Source organism: Microtus pennsylvanicus, chromosome 5 (assembly GCF_037038515.1).
Source record: "Microtus pennsylvanicus isolate mMicPen1 chromosome 5, mMicPen1.hap1, whole genome shotgun sequence".
Classification (NCBI taxonomy): Eukaryota; Metazoa; Chordata; class Mammalia; order Rodentia; family Cricetidae; genus Microtus; species Microtus pennsylvanicus.
This window is the reverse complement of record NC_134583.1, coordinates 47,967,080-47,991,035: the sequence shown is the minus strand read 5'-3', so window position 1 is coordinate 47,991,035 and position 23,956 is coordinate 47,967,080. Positions and strand designations below refer to the sequence as shown.

Genomic DNA, 23,956 nt, shown 5'->3' with positions numbered 1-23,956 from the left:
ATCTTATGTCCATTCCTTACCATAGCTTTTGAGGTTTCTTCTGCTCCTCTATAAATAAGTAACATTGCTCAGGATTCTGCCCTCAGGGTCCTTTCACTTTTAATTCTAAATATTGAATGATTAGTATCTATAGCTTTAATTTGATCTACATTCTACAGAGAATAGATACACAAAGAACATATTAAGACTAAAACAGTATTTCCCAAACTCTATCACTGTCTAAAACAGGTTCAATGCCTAAGAGAAAGTAGGAAATGCATGCTGTTGGGTGAAAATATGCTCAACAAAAACTCAAAGACAAAAATGTATATTCTTTTAAGAAACAACTTGGTGACACATTTCCATTAAAGAGTAGGATCCTAACTCACTTGGAACTTGCGTGTTTGTGGCTTAGTTTCCATATGCTCTTCCTTGGTGTTTCCCTTCTCGAGGACAGAGTCCTTGCAGGACATATCTGAGGAAGATGAAGGAAAAATCTCAGAGAGACAGATTTTGCCCTGGGGAAACTTTTAATAAAAAATAGTATTTTAAAATATTATTCATCAGAATTATCTAAAGAAATTTGTAAAAATAATATTAGGCCTAGTGATTAGAATTCCCAAGGGTAAGGAATAGGTCTTTTTTTTTTATTGAAAGAAAAAAAATAAGAAATTCCCGCCTCCTGCCAGCCTCCCATTTCCCTCCCCCTCCTCCCACTCTTCTCCTCCTCCCCCCACTCCTCTCCCCCTCCCTCTCCAGTCTGAAGAGCAGTCAGGGTTCCCTGCCCTGTGGAAAGTCCAAGGTCCTCCCCCTTCATCCAGGTCTAGGAAGGTGAATATCCATACTGGCTAGGCTCCCACAAAGCCAGAACATGAAGTAGGATCAAAACCCAGTGCCATTGTCTTTGGCTTCTCATCAGCCCTCATTGTCCGCCATGTTCAGAGAGTCCGGTTTTTCCCATGCTTTTTCAGTCACAGTCCAGCTGGCCTTGGTGAGCTCCCAATAGATCAGCCCCACTGTCTCAGTGGGTGGGTGCACCCCTCGTGGTCCTGACTTCCTTGCTCATGTTCTCCCTCCTTCTGCTCTTCATTGGGACCTTGGGAGCTCAGTCCGATGCTCCAGTATGGGTCTCTGTCTCTATCTTCATCCATCGCCAGATGAAGGTTCTATGGTGATATGCAAGATATTCATCAGTATGGCTATAAGATAGGGTCATTTCAGGTTCCCTATCCTCAGCTGCCCAAGGAGCTAACTGGGGACATCGCCCTGGGCACCTGGGAGCCCCTCTAGGTTCAAGTCTCTTGCCAACCCTAAGATGGCTCCCTTAATTAAGTTATGTGATTCCCTGCTCCTCTATCCAACCTTCCTTTCTCCCAATCATCCCGTTTCCCCAAGATCCCCCCATTCTCCCCTTCTTACTTTTCTCTCCCCATCTCCCCTTACCCCTGTCCCACCCCACCCCCAAGTTCCCAATTTTTTGCCCAGCAATCTTGTCTACTTCCCATACCCAGGATAACAACTATATGTTTTTCTTTGGGTTCACCTTCTTATTTAGCTTCTTTAGGATCCCGGATTATAGACTCAATGATCATTATTTGTGGCTAGAAACCAATTATGAGTGAGTACATCCCATGTTCCTCTTTTTGGGTCTAGGATACCTCACTCAGGATAGTGTTTTCTATTTCCATCCATTTGCATGCAAAATTTGAGAAGTCATTGTTTTTTTACCGCTGAGTAGTACTCTAATGTGTATATATTCCACACTTTCTTTATCCATTCTTCTATTGAAGGACATCTAGGTTGTTTCCAGGTTCTGGCTATAACAAATAATACTGCTATGAACATAGTTGAACAAATGCTTTTGTCATATGATAGGGTATCTCTTGGGTATATTCCCAAGAGTGGTATTGCTGGGTCCAGGGGTAGGTTGATCCCGAATTTCCTAAGAAACCACCACACTACTTTCCAAAGTGGTTGCACAAGTTTGCATTCCCACCAGCAATGGATGAGTGTACCCCTTCCTCCACAACCTCTCCAGCAAACGCTATCATTGGTGTTTTTGATTTTAGCCATTCTGACAAGTGTAAGATGATATCTCAAAGTTGTTTTGATTTGCATTTCCCTGATTGCTAAGGAGGTAGAGCATGATCTTAAGTGTCTTTTGGCCATTTGAATTTCTTCTGTTGAGAATTCTCTGTTCAGCTCAGTGCCCCATTTTTTAATTGGGTTAATTAGCACTTTAAATTCTAGTTTCTTGAGTTCTTTATATATTTTGGAGATCAGACCTTTGTCTGTTGAAGGGTTAGGAATAGGTCTTATAGTTTTAAAATTCTAAAAGTGAGGCTGAGATTCTATCAAAGAATACCACCTACTTATTGGCTTTCAGATAACATGCCAAAGTGGTTATAGAGGGTTCAAGAAAATAACTTTGATTTCATCATAACTGAAATCTAACTAAGGCTTAACACTTCAGGCTGCAATTCTACCTGTACCTAAAAATGTTGCATCCTACCATCCACCTCCTCAGACATTCGGAGTGGGAATTCTACTGTGTGGTTCAACTTGCTCCATGACTATTATACACAGATTTAAAGTCACCTTGAACTTCAAACACTTATAGAACATAAAAATTTAAAGGTTATCAAAAGCTTTTTTAGCAAGATGTATATCCCAGGTTCATTATTTTTCAGTTCCTCCAAGACTCAAAAGCTATACCAGTGAACTACAGATGCCAGGTTACAGACTAATACTGGTCTCTGACAAAATCATCCTTGATTTAGGGATTCAGGGAAAATAAGTAATATAGTCAGTGTGCTATAATTTTACTTATTTAAAAGACCATTTCAATGTTAAAATGTCTTTTCTCTTGTATGGATTTTTAAAATCCCATTCCTTGAAAATATAGTTGTCTAATCTACATCATCCCACCCCCTATTTTTTAAACTTTTAATGATCTTAGTGTTTGTGAATCATGCATAGACTTCTACTGTACTACTGGACTCAAAGAAAACTGAAATTACCTTATCTTTTAAAAACACTTCTTCATTTCTCAGCAACATGTTTTCTAAATGCTGCCAAAAGGATTGAGGTCTCATTTTTATCAGGGCTGTGGTACCTTTTAGCGCCCAAGCTCTTCAGTCTCATATTCTCTATGCGAGTCAATATAGTGTTGGTTTTGCTTTTTTGGAAATACATTCAGTGTCTTGAAAAATCACCAACATCTGTATTCTGATATCCCCCTTATTGCTCTCCCTGAACACAGTTTTCTCTTCTTAATTCTCCTTCCTATGTTAACCTTTACAATTGTGTTCCTATTTGGTTCAAAGTACCCATGTCCTGTCTCAAGTTCTTTGTAAAGTATTTGATCTTTGTCATCATCTAAGTCACCTTTAAGCAGCCCAAGGGCTGTTATTTTGAAAGCTTTGATATATTCACACATTCTTATTCCCATTTCTGCACAATAACTTCTCATGTGAAATAATTTTAGTTTGTTCTTTAGCTATTCCATTGCTGTTGTTGTAAATGCACCAGGCTATTAACAATTTTTTTGTGAATACAAATTTGCTTACCACCTCTCTGTATGTGAAACATACAAATTACTGCCCAAGTGAGCCCAGTCTAGTGTGCATGTTCACACCAAATAATTTCATTGCCAATGAAAACTTTATTGGGCTCATATTTCTTTCTACTTCAATTTTTTATAGTATTTTAGTATACATTTCAAAACCGTCAGTCAAAGTGACAAGATGGCTATATAATTGTATCTAGTAATCACGATCAACCGGTCTACTCCATTGCTTTCTGTTTAGAATTATACTGCTATGAGAATAAAATGTATGTAGCAAGTCCGTTTGAAACTACATCCTCCTATCTTTTAGATATTTGCTTCCTTCTCTCTCTCTCTCTCTCTCTCTCTCTCTCTCTCTCTCTCTCTCTCTCTCTCTCTCTCTCTCTCTCACACACACACACACACACACACACACACATTTTTTAAAATCAAGGGCTTACCCCTTGCTGCCCTCTAGCGTCAGAAGAAGGTAAATTCTTCCTGCTGGAAGGGTTTTCTACTCCTAGTTAACCAAGTATTTCAACCACATCCTCTCTGGGGGTCATCACATCATTGCTGCTCTCAGGATGCTGTGAGTTCACCAAGCTCGGGTTTTCTCTGGGAGGATGTCTAAGAGCTGTTCCAGCACCAGCAGCTATAGGTTCTGTTCCTTGGTTTGAACCTCTGGTCTCAGCCACTAAAGACAAAGACGGCAGGGATGGCTCAGGGCTTTGTGGAGGCCAGCCCTATATAAATCCAGGAAGTGACTGAACTTCTGACCAGATGCCTCAGAGTCACATCTGCCCATGGCAGTCATGCATCTCCAAGCTCTATATGCCCTTAGGACCTCACTTCGTCCACACAGAGCAAGGTTTTGAGATTTCATGACAGCCAGTTACTTGTTTAGAAACAGTATGGTTCACCGTGATTCAAAACTGCCTTTCATTAGCATTCCAGGACATCTGAGGATGGGAATCTTTTTATTACATGGAGGATGATTTAAAAACAGGTCAATGAATTCTAGGAGCTCTAGACATGGGGCCAATATAAAGCTTCCTCAGAGACTGAAAAAATAAAACATAAACATGACCTACTGGTAATATATCTATTAACATAATGTTTAAAATAAGACAGCATAAATAACCGTCCTTAAATTACCTAGTAAAATAATACCATCTCTTTTATGTTTTGCTTGGAATAGGGAAAATATGTTTCCATTCACATCATCTACCCCTTATAAAGACAAACACGGATGAAACAAATGGCAAAGGAGGTCACTTCTTAAAAATTAAAAACTTATAAATTAATTGAAATTCTATGCATTCTGAGCCAGCTGACAATTTGTTTTTGCTTAAAAACAAAACGAATCTTCAAACAGGATGTTCAGGCTCAGGCTTCAGCCAACGTGTCTGAATACATTTCTGACATTCTTATTAAAGAACCCAAAGTGCTACGGAAAATGTGTGAAAATCTGCAAAAAGCTTAGATCTTACTTCTTATTCTATGACTTGTAACAAATGTGCAATACAACATAAAATGTTACTTGCGGCAGCCAGAGCAGTGTGGACTTGCCAAGGCTGGCCAGGGGTGCTGGGATTGAGACGCAGAGGCTTCTTTTCAGGTGGAAGAACAGCAACCTTTATTTTGCCCTGAGTTAAAAGCCTTTTATACCTCTACTGCCTGGCCAGAAAGAACACAAACATCCTTGTCAATTACAGACCACAAGGAAGTTCCTCTGTAGGTCAGGGGGAGTGAGGGCGGCTCGATCACAACTCCCCCTGTTTTATTTTATAAAATAAACGGTGCCCGTCTTTACTAAACAGGACTCATTTCTAGCTCTCCCAAAATAAATCCTTCTTGTAATGAAGCTCTCCTGGGGTAGCTCCTTCAACCCTTAACAGAAGCCCATATTTCTCTCTGTTGGCTGAGGCCCACATTAAAGATTCTTAAATCTGCCACACCTGATGAATACCCATCATTTTGTGACCTGGCCTCATCAGTTGATTCAGGTTTGTCAAGCTACTTCTGTTTTATGCAATTATATTGTTTCAAGTCACCAATAACGTTCACAAACACCCTCTCTACCTGTTCTAAAGATCCACCCTCAAGGCCATCACTGTGTGAGTATGCACAAGGAAAAGGTGACTGCTCAGTGCCCAGCAGGGGAAAGGCCCTCTGGGCAGGCTCATGGCCCCTGCTGGCATAGAAAATAAATTGGAACCACAGACACACACAGACACATAGACACACAGACACACGCACACACACACACACATGTATATACATATATGTCTGTAGTTCCATAAATACTTATGTTATATACACAAATTTAAAACAAAACAAGCAAACATAATGTCATGGGAAAATGTATCAGTGAACAAGATTTGTCTCATCAATTTAAAATTCAGTAGGTGCAAAAACCCTTAAGAGGTATAATTGAATACCAGGAAAAAAATGAACTATGGTCTCAAATACTTTTTGAAATAGCATTAAAAAACAGAAAGAATAAAAAAGAGAGAAAAAAACAGAAAGAATGGGGAGAAAAGCTCACAGTTCTTATATTAAGATAAATAAAGCAAAACTGGGTGTGGTAGTGCATGTCTTTAGTCTCAGCACCTGGGAAGCAGAGACAGGCAGATCTCTGTGAGTTCAAGGCCAGCCTGGTCTACAGAACAAGTTCCAGGACAACTAGTGCTGTCACACAGAGAAATTGTTTCCTGAAAAAACAAAAACAAAACCCACACCAACTAACCAACCAAACTAACAAACAGCAACAACAAAAATAAAACAAAGCAAGAACAGAACTACAGGTGTAACAGTATACAGTTACTTTAGGTAGAAATAGCAAAGATACTTAGTCTCTATTGTAAATTAGATCAAAACTTAAGTTCAAGTGCATACAAAAAAAATCAAGAAACAGAAAAATGTAAGTGAGCTCCTGTAGGCCCATATGGTATGGTGGCCAAGTTATCAAGCCATAGGCCCCACCTGAGGTGGTCCTGTAGCCCTGCCAGACAGGCTGTATCTAACTAACAAAAGGTCAGGATGTTGTTGTTTTTTTTTTTTTTTTTTTTGGTTTTTCGAGACAGGGTTTCTCTGTGGCTTTGGAGACTGTCCTGGAACTAGCTCTGTAGACCAGGCTGGTCTCGAACTCACAGAGATCCGCCTGCCTCTGCCTCCCGAGTGCTGGGATTAAAGGCGTGCGCCACCACCGCCCGGCCAGGATGTTGTTTTGCTGGAGGATCCTGATAGAGATGCTAATTCAAACCTATGTGACAGCTAGCATACACAGCAGATAGGTAGTTGTGGGCATTGTAATGATTGTTCTGTCTCTTTAAAAGACAAGCCACGCGCACTCCCTCCCCCATCCACTGAGGCAAGCTGATCTTCAGCTTCCAGCCTGAATTCTCTTTTCCAGCCCCCTCTCAGAGAGGCAGCTTTGGCCTCTCTCTCCTCTCCTCTCCTCTCCTCTCCTCTCCTCTCCTCTCCTCTCCTCTCCTCTCCTCTCCTCTCCTCTCCTCTCCTCTCCTCTCCTCTCCTCTCCCCTCCCCTCCCCTCCCCTCCCCTCCCCTCCCCTCCCCTCCCCTCCCCTCCCCTTCTCTCTCTCTCTCTCTCTCTCTCTCTCTCTCTCTCTCTCTCTCTCTCTCTCTCCCCTCTCCCCCTCTCTGTTCTTCTCCCCTTATCCCTTTCCTTCCATAACCACTAAATAAATATCCATCCTCACTCTGGATGGCTTGCCTCTATCTGTCTCTCATCAACTGTAGCCACATGGCTCGCTGCTGGGGACTAGCCACCTTCGGAGACCTGCCGTGGTCTTTTGCGCTGTGCCTGTCTGGGTGGTGGCTGCTTTCGGGACCTGTTGCCTGCCACCACTTGGGAACCTGCAGTGTTTCTGCTGCCTGTAATTTTTTAATAATCCATTACAGATGTGACCGAAAGCCATTTACCTGGTTACCTAGGAAACAGAATGCTAATGTATTTTCCCCCTCAGTTAAGTTTTGGTATAAAGACTGGTTTGGAGAATAAACAGGAGGAATTCTTTAGGATGTGAACTCAGGACTTCATGAGGGACCACTGAGAATCTGCCTCTCGATAAAGCCATGTGAGTTGTGTCTTTATTCCTGCACATCCATGCCAGTCAGGAGAGAGATAGTTTATGTTGGGGTCTGGCCTAGAGAAATAACTTAGGGTCTGGGCTAGCATGGGACCCCAACAAGCTCCCAAGACTTAAAATAAAAGAATCATCCAAAAATAACAGGACAGAACAGATGATATGATGGGTGCAAGTGGACTAAGATACAGAATGAATTAAAAGCTTGACTGTGTCAGAGAGAGGATTAAATGGTGGAGAGTGTAACATCTAATGAAACACAGCTACTGTTAAATATGTCAAGTAACACACCCGAAACACATGCATAGTAGTCCCTGAAGCAAGAAATGATCCAGCAGAAATGGGAGACTAAGCAACTTTCAAAAACCTTAACAGAAAAATTAATAACAGAGAACATTGAAAATATGCTCCATTTAATAGCTATCTAAAATTAGACAGAATGCAGTTGCTAGTCAAATACCCTTGGGAATGTCTACAAAAGCTTTCATGGGCCATCAAAAAGAAAACCCTCAATGCATAGAACACGAGTCAAAATAGTGGAGTAGAGGTGATTTGTTACCTTAATGAAAACTCATGAACAACACTAAGCATTAAAACAATTACTTCAAAATGTAAAATTTTGCTCCTTCCCCAAATGAAAACCCTGTTAAAAAAAATCAGAGGAACAGCGTCTGAAAATTAAAAACAATAAAGCATTGTACATCAAAAACTAAACTTAAGTGTTTAAGTTTTACCCACATTTAACCAAAATGGAGATGATTAGATATCAAATCCAGGGAGTGAAAATCATGCATGTGTGTATAGCTGGAAGGACCCAGGATTGAAAAGCACAAACCAATGAAGTACCCTGCGCAGCTCATTATGGAGGCAGCAGGCCAAGAGGCTGAGGATGATATGCTTGCATTTATATGTTGGCATTTAAACTTTACGAGGGAGAACAGTTCTAATAGCAAAACCAACAGCATTAAACTGTAATACTGTGGTATAGTTCAGTTAATAGAGTGCTTGCTCAGCATGCCCCAAACCCTGCGCTCAATCCCTTAGCACAGCAAAAATGGGGTGAGGAGATGCTAACCCCAAATCTCAACCATGGAAGGGTGGAGACAGAGATCAGAAGTTCAATGTTTAGGGCTGGAGTGATGGGTCAGTGGTTGAGAACACTGGCTATTTTCCCAGAGGACTCAGGTTCAATTTCCACTAGCCATATAATGACTTACAACCATCTGTAACTCCAATTTCAGGGGATCTGAAACCCTCTTCTGACTTTTGTGGGTACCAGGTAAGCATGTGATGCACACACATACATTCAGGTAAAATGCCTCCTCTAATATAAAATAAAATAAAAACACGTAATTTTGAAAAACTTCAAGGTTTACATGAAAGCTTGGTCTCAACAAATAAACATTGAATAAACGCCCTTGAAGATGATAGTGAGACTCAAGATAGAGTCGAGGTAAGCCCACCGGCCCTCTGGACCAGAGCAGTGCAAGTGACAGGAGTTTGGTTAGATAAATTCAACCAGCTGACAGAAATTGGATGGATTTTATGGCCCAGAGAAACTTGAACAGCTGTTAAGTGTAGACTTAACAGCTGTTCAAATTTCTCTACCAGCCTGGTCTACAGAGCTAGTTCCAGGACAGGCTCCAAAACCACAGAGAAACCATTTCGAAAAACCAAAAAAAAAAAAAAAAGAATAATATCTTTGAAAATGGATGTTGATATAATCAAATTGGTCACTGGTGGAGCAATTGACAAACTAGTCTACTGAAAAACAGAAAATTTATAAAACAGAGTATTTAAAAAAACGTAAGATACCCGAAGTTATGACATTTGTCAGGAATGGCTAGGAATGTCTGGGAAAGCAAAGCATAATGAGAAATAGTCTTCCAGGGAAGACTACACGACCCAATACCAAATGATCAGTACTGAAAACATATATACAAGTAGCAGACTGAGAAGGTTGTAGTTATGTATTTAGGGAAATATATGTATGTAACAAAAACTGAAGAAAAAGAGATCATGAATTTGAAAGTTAGCAATGGGAGGTAGATTCATGGGAGGGCTTGCAAAGAAGGGGGAAATGGTGAAATTATATTATAATATCAATAATAATAATAATAATAAATAGTTCAACTTCCTCTCCCAGGTGACCAGTCCGGTCACACTTGGTGCTTTACTTTGTAAGGCATCAATACCACCCATTCCCAAACTATCAGCTCCGAACTATTTCTGCCAGAGACACAAAGAAACCCGTAGTGAAATTCTCCTGGCACTGGAGAAGCATATCTAGAAGCAGCGACTCTGCAAGCCACTATCTCTCTCCACCTCATGTTCTCACAGGTGTCTACTTCTCTTTCTAGCCCCCTCTCAGCTCAGCACCCACGATAAAGATAAAAACCTGACCTTCTCTTAGGCTGGGACTGCACTCCCTACCTGAACCCATTTTGTGTGATTCCCAAGCTCAGAGTACCTGAATTCCCATTGCAGAGATTCGGAGACACTTGTGAGCACAACGTGAGTCCAGGGCTCCCTTCACTCACGCAGGATCCCAGAGACAAGTCAAGAGAACTGCTGGCCTTGCTAAATAAACTAGACAGCAAATCTCTGCCCTCACTTTGCGCTTAAAACACAGACTCACTCAGGAGGCAGAGGCAGGCGGATCTCTGTGAGTTCGAGGACAGCTTGGTCTACAAGAGCTAGTTCCAGGACAGGCTCCAAAAGCTACAGAGAAACCCTGTCTCAGAAAAAACAAAAAAACCCACCACCACCACAACAACAAAAAAAACAGTCTCACCACCGCGCCCTCTTGTGGATATGAACTGATCTGTAAGAAGTAACCAGAGTCAACTCTTCCCTCTTTAAGGCCCTGCTCACTTTAAGGTCCTGCCAGACTTAATCATTTGAGTCTTCTGGTGGGCCGTTGAGCTGTATCAAACATGCTGGAATTCCCTTCTCCATCTGGAAAAACTGACTCAACACAAACTTTCCCTACTTTCTGCTGCCCCTTATCTACCTGGAACTGAAAAATGGATGTATTTTCCATTGACAAACGTTTAAATATCGAATGGCCTTTATTGATTTATCATTTCACCAATTCATGAAGTTTTGCGTGGTGGTGAAAAATCTTTGAGGTATTCAGTGTTGGCTTGCTGCATGTAAGATGATTTGTGACTGTGTAAAGCCTTAGCACTAGCCACTTGGATTTTGTGGTCTGGAATTTGGGTAGGTCTAGGGCTGGGTGAGTAATGTGTGTGATTTTGGGCAGTAATGCTACGAGAGGAGGAGGGGACAGGGGAGGGGTGAGGGGAGGAAGATGGCTCTAGGACAAAATACAGGTAACTTGATAGGGAAGATCAGCCTGAGACTTAAGATGGAAGAGGCCACATGATAGCTGTGGGGACACAAGGGCAGCAAAGTTGCTCAGAGAGGGAATGCTTAGTAGTATTGTCTGACGATGTGATTGGTGCTTGGATGGATGTACACAGAGCAAAGTCAAATTAGTAAATTTAGATCTATGTCGGGAGTTCACTAGGGTAAAAGCAGATGGTACTTAGGAGTGGGTGAGTGTATTTTGTGTGTGTATACACTAATATACTCTACATGCATTATTTTAATAATTGGAGACTTCATCATCTCATTAAATCATCACCACAACACTTAAGATAGAGATTATCATTGCAAAATTTATTAAAAGGAAACAATGGCAGAGCTAGAGTTCAAGTCCATTTTGCTTCATGCTTACCCAACACCCAGTCAGTGTTTCAAGATTTAGATCATCATTAGCAAAGTACACAAGGGCTGTGGAATGATATTCTATAAAATTGGGGCTATTATATGTGACTTCCATTGTTTGTGAGAGGGATGATCTTTACAAACATATTTAACAAGCGGGACAAACCAAACTTTAAAATCCCAACTTGTAAAGGTGGTAAGCAAAGAGCCTTGAGTACGGTAGTGAGTTAAAAGCACATACACACTCACAAAAAGGCACAGAGGGTGGGAAAATGACCAGCCTTTCTCCTAAGCCTCCTCTGGGAGTGAAGTTTCTCACCAGATAGCCTCAGAAGGTCCCAGACAGCCTGACAGTGCTCTTTGAGGCTCATTTTCAGGTGGTAGTCACCTGTCGGTCCAACTATCTTAGGGGCACATTTTTTTTTTATTTTTTTATTTTTTTGCTTTTTCGAGACAGGGTTTCTCTGTGGCTTTGGAGCCTGTCCTGGAACTAGCTCTGTAGATCAGGCTGGTCTCGAACACTCAGAGATCCACCTGTCTCTGCCTCCCGAGTGCTGGGATTAAAGGCATGCACCACCATCGCCCGGCTTTAGGGGCACATTTTGATAAGGGTTCTGTCTACATACAACTCTCTGACTATCACTAAAAAGGTAAAGGATCCTGGTGTCCATGGGAGCTTGGAATTGTTTGTTATAATTTCTATTCCTCTCTATCTTCATGAAATCATCTCTTCTGGGTTGGATCCTGACTATGTTTATTTAAAGACACAGAAAAACTTGATTCAAGTCAATAGAGCTCTGACTTATTCATATATTTGTTGAGACCCTAATATATGGCAGGTACTATGTGAGAATTTGGAAATTCATTAGTCTGCTTTACTATTTATTGGTAGAATGCTATCTGAACAGCATAAGAGCTATTAAGGATTTCAGCAGAGCAGCTAGTTGTAACTACTTGTACGCAACCCCCCAAGATCAGGCCTGTTGGCATTCCCTGATAGAAGTGAGCAGAGAGGGTCCTTAGGTAAGATTAGGGATTCCAGGCACTCTTGCCTACACTGCCCTCTCACCCATCTATAATTCTGCTAAATTGCACGTTGTTTCATGGTCTTGTGGGGTGCTAAGGGTACAAAGAATGTGGAAGGTCGACTGAAGTGTGGTTGTGGGGATCCCCATCTATGCAACTATGAGGAAGCAATCCATGCTGGGGTCAGACATTTCAGTGATGTTACTGTTTGGGGGTCACTGACACTCCCCAAAATAATGCTTCACTCATGCCCTTACATAAGCACAGAAAACTCAAGTTAGACTTTCATGGAATTGTCATTTTGTCTGCTCTTGGGCATCACCCAAGGCATGCATTTCTTATGCTAAACTATTCCATTCTTTCTCTTGGTGTTATGTCTAACACCAAGAATGCACTGTTAAATAGATTGTGGATTGCACTGGCCACTCTGAAATTCAAAAGCAGTTAAGGCTTAAGTATGATTTTGCTTCCTAGGGCATGTGTCACATATTTGCCCACGTTAGCTTCTGACCATCTGAATACTTCTTCTCTTGTAGTCCTATGTGAACCTTGGAGGAAGTGAACCTGCTCCCAGGCCTTTACAGAGGCTAAATGTACTCTAAATTCACTTTCTTTGATTTTGCTGTAGAAGGGCACAGCAAATAACAAGAACTCAATCAAGTAAACACACTTATATGCCAGTAACATACAAAATGAAAATAGGCTGACAATTTCAGCCAATCTTTCTTTTACAAAAAGACTTTATGGGAGATATGCTCAAGGTACAATGAATACCTATGAGAATGTCTGTCTGTCACATAGTGATGTGGGAATCCCTTCTGTGTGTTGCTTTTCTTGATTAATGAATAAAGAAACTGCGTTGGCCTGTTGATAGGGCAGAACTTAGGTAGGTGGAGAAGACAGAACTGAATGCTGGGAGAAGGAAAGAATCAGAGAGATGCCATGGATCTGCCTGAGACAGATGCTGGCAATTTTACCTGGTAATTCACTGCCACGTGGCGATATACAGATTAATAAAAATGGGTTAAATTAATATAAGAGTTAGCCAATAAGAAGCTAGGGCTAATGGACCAAGCAGTGTTTTAATTAATACGGTTTCTGTGTGGTTATTTCGGGGCTAAGCTAGCCGGGCGGCCGGAACAAACAAGCTGCCTGGCTCTCCTTGCAACAATATAGTGTCATGTAAAACAAAAACACTCTATGGAAATCTTTAAAATAGATTATTTTAAATAGAACTTTCAGATTTTCACAAGTTTGAGAAGATAGTACAAAGAGTTCCCATATGCACTAGAAGCTGTGTTCCCTCTTATGTTGCTTACATTATTAAGTATAGTTGCTACAATTAATAACCTTGGTTTTATTTTTATCTGAAGTTCAGACATACATGATCAGATTTTTTTAGTTACTGTATTTGCTTTCCTTGCAACTGCATAACATTTTCCTAATCTGTGATCCCTCTCAGGTTACCATATTTTATGCAATTATTGTACATCTGTAGGTTCTCCATGACTGTGATATTTTATGAATTTTTCCATTTTTTTAATAACCTTAACAGTGTCCAGGAAGTCTGGCAAGGTGTTTGTATGTTGTATGTTTGTATGTTTGTTGGAATTATTCTGGTATTTTTCTCATGGTGAGACTGAGTTTATACATTTGGCAATAACGGTTACAGGGACAAGAATAGAACACCAGTGTCATTACATCAAACTAAATGTTCCACCGACATGCCTAATTATTATTCAATGTTGTCCTTATTGTCTGTGCTACTGGGGTTATATGTAGGAAGTTGTCTTCTGTGCCCATGTGTTGTAGAGTACTTCCCACTTTTTCTTCTATCAGGTTCAGTGTGTTTAGATTAATATTGAGGTCTTTAATCCATTTGGACTTGAGCTTTGTGCATGTTGATAGATATGGCAACCTACTGACTGGAAGAAGATCTTCACCAACCCCACAACAGACAAAGGTCTGATTTCCAAAATATATAAAGAACTCAAGAAACTAGACCGTAAAAGGCTAATTAACCCAATTAAAGATGGGGCACTGAACTGAACAGAGAATTCTCAACAGAAAAAGTTCAAATGGCCAAAAGACACTTAAGGTCATGGTCAACCTCCCTAGCGATCAGGGAAATGCAAATCAAAACAACTTTGAGATACCATCTTACACCTGTCAGAATGGCCAAAATCAAAAACACCAATGATAGCCTTTGCTGGCGAGGATGTGGAGTAAGGGGAACACTTAGCCATTGCTGGTGGGAATGCAAACTTGTGCAACCACTTTGGAAATCAGTGTGGCGGTTTCTTAGGAAATTTGAAATCAACCTATCCCAGGATCCAGTAATACCACTCTTGGGAATATACCCAAGAGATGCTCTCTCATACTACAAAAGCATTTGTTCAACCATATTCATTGCAGCATTATTTGTAATAGCCAGAACCTGGAAACAACCTAGATGCCCCTCAATGGAAGAATGGATAAAGAAAGTGTGGAATTGGTATGCATTAGAGTATTACTCAGTGGTAAAAATCAGTGACTTCTTGAATTTTGCATGCAAATGGATGAAAATAGAAAACACTATCCTGAGTGAGGTAACCCAGATGAATATGGTATGTACTCACTCATAAGTGGATTCTAGCCATAAATAAAGGACATTGAGGCTATAATCCATGATCCTAGAGAAGCTAAATAAGAAGGTGAACCCAAAGAAAAACATGTAGTTATCCTCCTGGATATTGGAAGGAGACAAGATTGCCAGGCAAAAATTGGAAACTTGGGGGTGGGGTTGGGGTAGGGGTAAGGGGATATGGGGAGAAAAAAGTGAGAAGGGGGAGTGGGAAGAGCTTGGGGGAATGGGACGGTTGGGATGGAGGAAGGGTGGATATGGGAGCAGGGAAGTATAATCTTAATTAAGAGAGCCATTTTAGGGTTGGCAAGAGACTTGACTCTAGAGGTGTCCCCAGGTGTCCATGGAGATGTCCCCAGCTAGATCCTTGGTCAGCTGAGGAGAAGGAGCCTGAAATGGCCCTATTCTATAGACATACTGATGAATATCTTGCATGTCACCATAGAACCTTCATCTGACAATGGATGAAGCTAGAGACAGAGACCCACATTGGAGCACTGGACTGAGCTCCCAAAGTCCAAATGAGGAGCAGAAAGAGAGAGAACATGAACAAGGAAGTCAGGACAGCCAGGGGTGTACCCACCCACTGAGACAGTGGGGCTGATCTAATGGGAGCTCACCAAAGCAAGCTGGAGTGGGACTGATGGAGCATTTGATCAAACCAGACTCTGAACGTGGCTGACAAGGAGGGCTGACTGAGAAGCCAAGGACAATGGCACTGGGTTTTGATCCTACTGCATGTACTGGCTTTGTGGGATCCTAGTCTGTTTGGATGCTCACCTTCCTAGACCTGGATGGAGGTGGGAGGACCTTGGACTTCCCACAGGGCAGGGAACTCTGACTGCTCTTTGGTCTGGTGAGGGAGGGGGAGGGGGTTGGAGGAGGGGGAGGGAAATGGGAGAAGGGGAGGAGGTGGCAATTTTTAAGTAAAAATAAAGAAATAAATAAAAAAGAAATGGTTGTGTTTATAAATGTATGTGACCTATAAAATTAAATCAAGATAAATAACTTAAGTAGTTCTATATTAAGCACTTAGATGGAAACAGCAATGAATTTACTGTTGAATTCTAACCTTAAAGAATCAGCACAAACACTTTAAAATTGACATAAAGTAGAAAAGAGAAGACTGTTGTAATTTACAAAACTCTGAGAAGATATGTCACACCATGCAACAGGGCTCACATGGGAGGTTTATTGGAAGAGGAGAGAGGAGGGGCCAGAGAGGGGATCAGAGACTGGTCTTTATGGACAAGAGTAGCAGAAGAGAAAGGAAGAAAAGAGAGAAAGGGGGAGGGGAGGAGAAAAGAGGAGAAGGGAGGGGGAGAGAGAGGAGAGAGAGAATGGCCAGGCGTACCTTTTTTAAAAAAATATTTATTTATTATGTATACAATATTCTGTCTATGTGTATGCCTGAAGGCCAGAAGAGGGCGCCAGACCTCATTGTGAGCCAGCATGTGGTTGCTGGGAATTGAACTCAGGTTCTCTGGAAGAGCAGTCAGTGCTCTTAACCACTGAGCCATCTTTCCAACCCCAGGCACACCTTTTAAAAGGGAATGTAGTGAATGTGCACAGGAGGTGCTCTTAGTGGCTACAACTGGGGACTTATCCTGTCAAACTCTAAGGGCAGGCCAGTATGGACGCCTAAATTCTAACAGAGACTGCTACTAAACTCTCTTCACAAAGCCAGTATCATCTTTGCATCACAACTGAAAATGACACAGCATCCCCCCAGCCAAAAGAAAAAAGTGTAGCCCAATCTTCTTGATGAACACAGATGCAAAACTTCCCAATAAAATACCTACAAACCAAATTCAAGAACACATCAAAAGATCATTTTTTTTCTCTACATCCTTTTACTACAAGACTACCGAGCATATGAAGGAAATCCATCATCTGGTAATTTCATCAGAAGCACAGATATTTGAAAAAAGAAAGAAAAAATTGTTTCATTAAAATATTTGATTAAACCATGAGATATTCTTTATGATCAACTTTGCTTCATACTAGGCATGTAGTGATGGCTAAACATATACAAATCAATATGTACATCAAACAAATATATCCAAGAACAGAAATTTCATGCTCATTTCCATAGCTTTTGAAAAGGCTTTTGACAAAATCTAATATTGTTTCATGATAAAAAAAATCCCGAAGGGACTAGAAATAGAAGGATTGTGTCTCAAACCATAGTTCTTTCCACTCACACCAATCTAGCATGCTTAACTTTTCTTAGTAATTGATTTGTGTTGAATTTTCATTCCCTCATCTGGACAATTTAGGATTCTGAAAATGTATACAAAATTTTAGAATAATGCTAAATACATGATATTTGCCCAAATCTCATAGCCCCGATTATAATAGTTAGATGTATTTGTTATGTTCTAATGATATGCAGACATGCTAATTATCTTCCTGAAATGTTATCTAGGACACACTATCTTCATATTCTGCAGATAAACTTTCTCAGACTCATACAGGGAGTGTATGTTGGAGCTAATCTTCAATCCAATATTCCTTTTCTTCTAGAGACCAAATACTTAATTGGAATTATGTAGTGTTTCTCCAAAGAAACCCTGAAGGACCTAGTGAGAGGACCTGTAAGCAAGATGGGAGTCATATGTATGTGTTTTTTTCCCATCCTCGTCACAGCCATTTGGGAGACTTTTGCAAGCAAACACAGCTCAGGACCCATTCACGCTAATAATTCAGAATTCTCCTGAGAACTGTAACTGCTCCAGAGGCAGCTTCTAACATCTCCACTTTTTACTTCATTCACCTCATTTAAAAGGAGCTACTGTGAAACAGTATATTCTGAAGACACTGATAAAACTTTCCATACAGCAGGAGGCTGTGAGAGACAGTGAGGATCTTCTTTCCTACCTTGTCTTAGTCTTAATTTTCAAGTTTTGACTAAGCTTTTTGCTTTTATGGAAAGATGCCTGCTCTCTGCTTAGATAATGCCTTAACAAACACCATTCTAGGGCTTTCTCTTCAAGGCTGAAATGTACTCGTTAATTCTGATATGCTAATTTAATCTTTAGTTTTTCTCTAGAAGAGAACATTTGGCAAGATTGGTAAAGTAATAAGACAAGGCCTGAGGTGAACTAAGGTGGGAAATAGGATAGAATGGGAATGAATTGTTTTTGCTTACATTAGATTCATAGCATTTACATATCTTCTGGCTTAGACATAGCCAACATAATTGTTTTTAAAATAGCTCTATCTTATCAAATCATAATTACAACATTAAATTCCCTGTGAAGAAGAATGCCAGTACTCATCTTATAGAAACATAAGCAGAACTTCCATGGAGTCAGGTTTGGTCTTTGTGTGTGTATGTGTGTGTGTGTTTACTGGAAGGGTGTTGATCTGTAAAGAAATGGACATTTTCCCCCAAACTGTAGAAAAAGCTAAATGAAATGTTAGAAATCTTGACAGTGGAAACGATGTTTTAGAAGAAACTTCTTGGCCTTGGGGACAAGTTTGCAGTCACCAGGGGAACATTTTCACCTTAATATTTGCATGGTAGATTTTTTTTTAAGGCAATGAGGGATGTTGGAGTAACACTTTGTTATGACATCCCAGAGACACCAAGTCATTGTCACATTAGTCTTGAACTCACAGTCACCTGTCTCTGAATATTTTGACTCAGGTTAAAATCAGTACAAGAACACCGTAGATTCTTATCATGTACCACAGATATTTGGAAGGCAGCTATGCTCACCACTATACCACCAACGCAGATACCACAGATATTTGATGATATGATTCACATCGTATTTGATGTGAATAAAGGTGATTCTGATGTGGTCACTGTCCTTGGTCAGCTACAGGCACCCAGAAAGGCATAAGTTTTAAAGTATAATTTATTAACATGTACTTAGCAGGTAATTAGATAATGATGCCAACGTATTTGTGCATCTGAGAGTAGGTATTGTGAGGGTATGTTTGTGTATATGTGTCTATTGTGACTGGAGGTTTACAGTGGAGAATAAGAAAAGATACTGTGAAGAAAAATTCTAAGAGTGAACAGCTGTGGGTAAATAGGATATGGCTATACGCTGAACATTTGGCATATAGGAACATAACAATATTTACTCTTCAATGTCAGCTTGACTGCTTTTAGAAGTCACCGTAGAAGCACACCTCTTTGTGTACCTGTGAGGATATTTCCAGAAAGGTCTGACTGAGGATAGAAGGCCCACTCTGGATGTAGACAGAGCCATTTTGTGGGCTGAGATCTAGGAAAGAATAAATAGGGAGAACAGACTAAGTACCAGCATTTATCTCTTCCCCTGATTCTTGACTATGGATGTAATGTGAACTTACCCATACCCTTACTTCTGTTCTCACAACTTCCCCACCATGATGCACTGAACCCTTACCCCGTGAGCCAAAACAGACCCTTCCTTCCTACATTGACTTTGTTAGGCATTTTGTCACAGAGACAATAAAAGTATCTGACAGGTGGCACTGGGCTCGTGCCACCTTGTCTTGTTAAGAGTGTCTACACTAAGGAACTAAAGCATTAGTTAGTTAAACACAAGTGCAGTAGGACCTTCCCCCTTAGGGCTATCCCAACTTTATTCTTAAAGCCTGTTTTGAGTTGAAACATTGTGTCACTTAGTCTGACAGCTCCAACCAGATGCTAAGAGCCCGTTAGTAGATCAGGTGAGATGTGCTTTTGTCTTTTTCATATTTTAATGCGTTCAGCGGTCCTCAGTCTGTACTAAAATGTGTTCCTTGATCTGGGTGTGAAATTTCTATTTTTGTTTTACTTTTCTCTAACAGACTTTGACATCTTCTAAATTCAGGAACCAAGCTAAACTAGCATTAAAATATCTGACTTTTCCAGCAGTAGAACTCCAAAGTATTTTATATTTCATGTATTTGTTGATCATGTCTCTAAATACTTAAAGCTATCATTATTTTGAAATAAAGTTGTTCCAGACCCACCATCATAAATAACAATGTGCTGATAAAGATATATCATATTCATTATTGTGCTGATAAAGGCAAAGTTGTTGTGTGTATCTGTTTTCTAAAACTATATTGATAACTGTATTTTTAATATGACTGATTTCATTGGTGATTATTTGTATATAGTTATTTTTTTTTGCATTTTAAAACACTATTTTGAAAACATTTTCCAGATAAAGAATTAGATAACTCAACCCTTTCACAAGACCTTAAACTTTATACTTTAAATTTTCTTTATTTTTGAAAAAGCATTATGAAATTGATTATTATTAAAAATTTATTCAATCTCTCTAAGGATATTAGCATGCTTTCTAAAAACTCTGCTCAAGTATAAATAAAAGTATCTTTATTTACTCAATTCATGATCACAAACTGAACAATAAACTCGATTTCTTCTAAAGGAGCTGGTGAGACTGACATCATTTTCTTTCTCTTTTTTTTTTTGGATTTTTTTTTTTTTGAGGCAAGGTTTCTCCACAGCTTTTGGTTCCTGTCTTGGAACTAGCTCTTGTAGACCAGGCTGGCCTCGAACTCACAGAGATCCACCTGCCTCTGCCCGGCTCTGACATCATTTTCAAAGGACATTTCATAGTCTTTGGGAGGGGGTAGATGATAGATAACGGGAGGAAATGAAAGATGACTGGCTCAATGAAGGGAGTTAGTACTGTTTGTGCATACCAGGAAACCAGCTGAGCTGATGGCTTAAATGGAAGTTCTGTTATGGTGACGATGTGTCCACTGTCTTGGAACTTCATTCGTAACATGCTGATAGAGCTACAGCTGATGCTGTGGATTGCCAAAAGTTATTAATCGGGTTTACCCCTTTTTTTTTCTACTTAAGAAATCAGTGAGTTTGATAAGATATTTTGGCTCTTTGAATCCTTACACCGTTGTGATTGTCCTTTCAGGGAAGAGACAACATGTCCAAAGTATCTTTGAAAAATTCAAACCATCATAAGGTGGATGGAATGTGATGAGAAGAGCATACGCCTCAAGGAGTTCATTGATAATACACTGGGACCTCACATTGTAGTTTTACAGATTAATGCAATCTGATTCATCATTGCATTATTAGAAATCTGACATCCAGATGACTCTTCTCACCTATTCACCACTTGCCAGATGATACCAACAACAGATGTTCCATCTCACAAAACACTGTCGTACAAACCTCGGGAATGTCCAAAGTGCTGCAGCACGATAATCTTCTGGACAACTAGTAAAGTGAACTTTTGAAATGTTTCCCAGCGATTGGGGTTATCTCTAGGTCCTCCAAACTTTGAAGCAAATAATGTTTATATTATACACATCTGTATTCAGAGAGCCTTCTTGCTGAAAAAAGAGATGAACTATGAGACAGGCAAATCAAACTCAGGTGACCGAATTTCTCCTTCTGGGACTCTCTGATGACCCCCACACTCAGAAGCTGCTATTCATCTTATTCCTGGGTGTCTATCTGGTCACTGTGCTTGGAAATCTACTTCTCATGTTTCTTGTTCGGATTGACTCTCAGCTTCACACACCCATGTATTTTTTTCTGTGTAATCTTTCACTGGCTGATCTCTGCTTTTCTACCAACATTGTTCCTCAGGCTCTCATCCATCTCCTTTCACAGAAAAAGGTTATTTCATTCAGACGTTGTGCGGCTCAGCTTCTGCTCTTTCTCATTTTTGGGTGTACACAATGTGCCCTTTTGGCTGTGATGTCCTATGACCGGTATGTGGCTATCTGCAACCCTCTACATTACTCTAGCATCATGACATGGAGGGTTTGTATCCAACTGGCTATAGCATCATGGACTAGTGGCATTTTAGTGTCGCTGGTGGACAGTACTTTCACACTAAGTCTCCCCTATCGAGGCAGCAACAGTATTGCTCATTTCTTTTGTGAGGCCCCTGCACTGTTGATCCTGGCATCTACAGACACTCACACTTCAGAGATGGCCATTTTCCTCATGGGGGTTGTGATTCTCCTCATACCTGTCTCACTAATTCTGGTGTCCTATGGCCACATCATAGTGACTGTGGTCAAGATGAAGTCAGCTGCAGGAAGACTCAAGGCATTTTCTACCTGTGGTTCCCACCTCATTGTTGTCTTCCTTTTTTATGGGTCAGCAATTATCACCTACATGACACCAAAGTCTTCCAAAGAGCAGGAGAAACTGGTGTCTGTTTTTTATGCAATGGTGACACCTATGCTTAATCCCCTCATATACAGCCTGAGGAACAAAGATGTCAAGGGAGCTCTGTGGAAAGTAGCCACGAAGAACTTCTCAAATAGGCTTAGAATCATCCACTGACTCAGCTCCTCTTGACTTCCTAAGTATAATACATGCTAGATAGTCTTCCTTATGAATGTAAGTTATGGTAAAATGTTCATTATTGGGTCTTGTCCATCGACACACACCTTAACATTTATCCCATACTTTCTTTGTGGAGGGAGAAGGAAATAACACATAGAGGGAAAAGGGGGAAGACATGCTTCCTCCTGATATATCCTTTGACAATGAAGACCTTTTAGCTTCTGTATTTTTTGTGTGAATATACAATGTGCCTTTCCAGCAGTGATGCTCTATGATTTGTATGTGGCAATCTCAAACCCTCTGCATTACCCTCACATCATGACCCAGAGGTCTTTTCTAAGAATTAGGAAATCTCCTAATACAAAAATCTCTCTTTAAACTATGGCATATGCTGTTGTCTATCCCCGATCCTAATCTAGGTTTTCTTTTGTCGTTTCTTAATTTCTTTACATCTTCAAATAAAAATTTGAAAATATTGCTTAATATCTCACCATGCTCTAGGTACTACTTATGTGTGCATTCATGTGTGGTGTGGCTGTGTTAGGGGTGGGTAATGAAGGAACCAGAACACTGAAGTAGAATAAATGAGCCTCTCTTGACTGTTCACATTCTTTTTTAGAGATTCAAATATACTATTTATTAGGATAATCCTCATAAATGTGAATATAGAGATTTAAAACCATTAAGAAATAATGACATTCCTCAAGTATGTAATTAACTCCATGCCTGAAGGACTAAGTGGATGGAACTAGGAACCAGGGAGAGTAGCTGTGTTCAAAATCCACCAGGCAAGAACTGTGAACTAGGTCATATGTGTGAGCAATCTATGAGAAAAGTTATTTAAAGGTAATTCTCTCCTTTAAAACTGTATTCCAAGTAAAATCCAGAGAACAAGGGAACCTATTTATACAATTCATAAACCCATCAGGTACTCTGAGTCAAATAGAAGGGATTGAGAATAGAAGATGCATCTGAAAGGGTCAAGAAAGGTGGAATTTACTCTTTTTGCCCTCACCATGCATTTGCTCATTGTCCAGTGATTAATTCATGTTTGTAGTAAAGAGAACACTGGTGTGGGAGGTCCTTCTGTCTATGTGTTGCATTTATTGGTTAATAAATAAAGTACTTCTTTGAGCCTATGGCAGGGAAGAACAGAACTAGGCAGGAAAAGCTAGGCTGTATGCTGGGAGAAAGAATGGCAAAGTCGGAGAGAAGCCATGGAGCCACTGGAGACAGATGCTGGGAACCTTACCTGGTAAGCCACAGCCACGTGGCAATATACAGATTAATAGAAATGGGTTAAATTAATATTCAAGTGTTAGCAAAAAGAAGCTAGAGCTAATGGGCCAAGCAGTGATTTAATCAACACAATTTCTGTGTGATTATTTCAGGGCCAAGAGGCCAGGAACCAATGAGCAGCTCTCTCTCCTTCCTACAACAGAACACCAAATTCCATCAATGACTTTATCATTGTGACTTCATATGCTTGATACCTAAAAGGATAGCATTGTCCAGATTTACTCAAAGGAATGAGGAGAAAGAGTGAAAAAAAACCATGACAATTGATTAGGAAATAAACCTTTATTTCTGATCTTAGTAATCAGACCTAAACTAGTAATTGCAATGTTTCTTTCACTACAGTGTCTGTATCTTAAG

At 40.2% G+C, this 23,956-nt stretch overlaps 1 protein-coding gene across 1 annotated transcript; it reads left to right on the top strand.

Annotated features, from left to right (window-relative positions):
- The first annotated feature begins 21,349 nt into the window (after positions 1-21,349).
- On the top strand, positions 21,350-22,297 carry Or2d2 (olfactory receptor family 2 subfamily D member 2). The gene has a single exon (XM_075974784.1). The coding sequence runs from the start codon at positions 21,350-21,352 to the stop codon at positions 22,295-22,297; it is 948 nt and encodes a 315-aa protein (XP_075830899.1).
- Positions 22,298-23,956: the final 1,659 nt, after the last annotated feature.

Bases quoted from the DNA above. Each gene is read 5' to 3' on its own strand.
- Or2d2 (XM_075974784.1), top strand. From the start codon at position 21,350: ATGAGACAGGCAAATCAAACTCAGGTGACCGAATTTCTCCTTCTGGGA.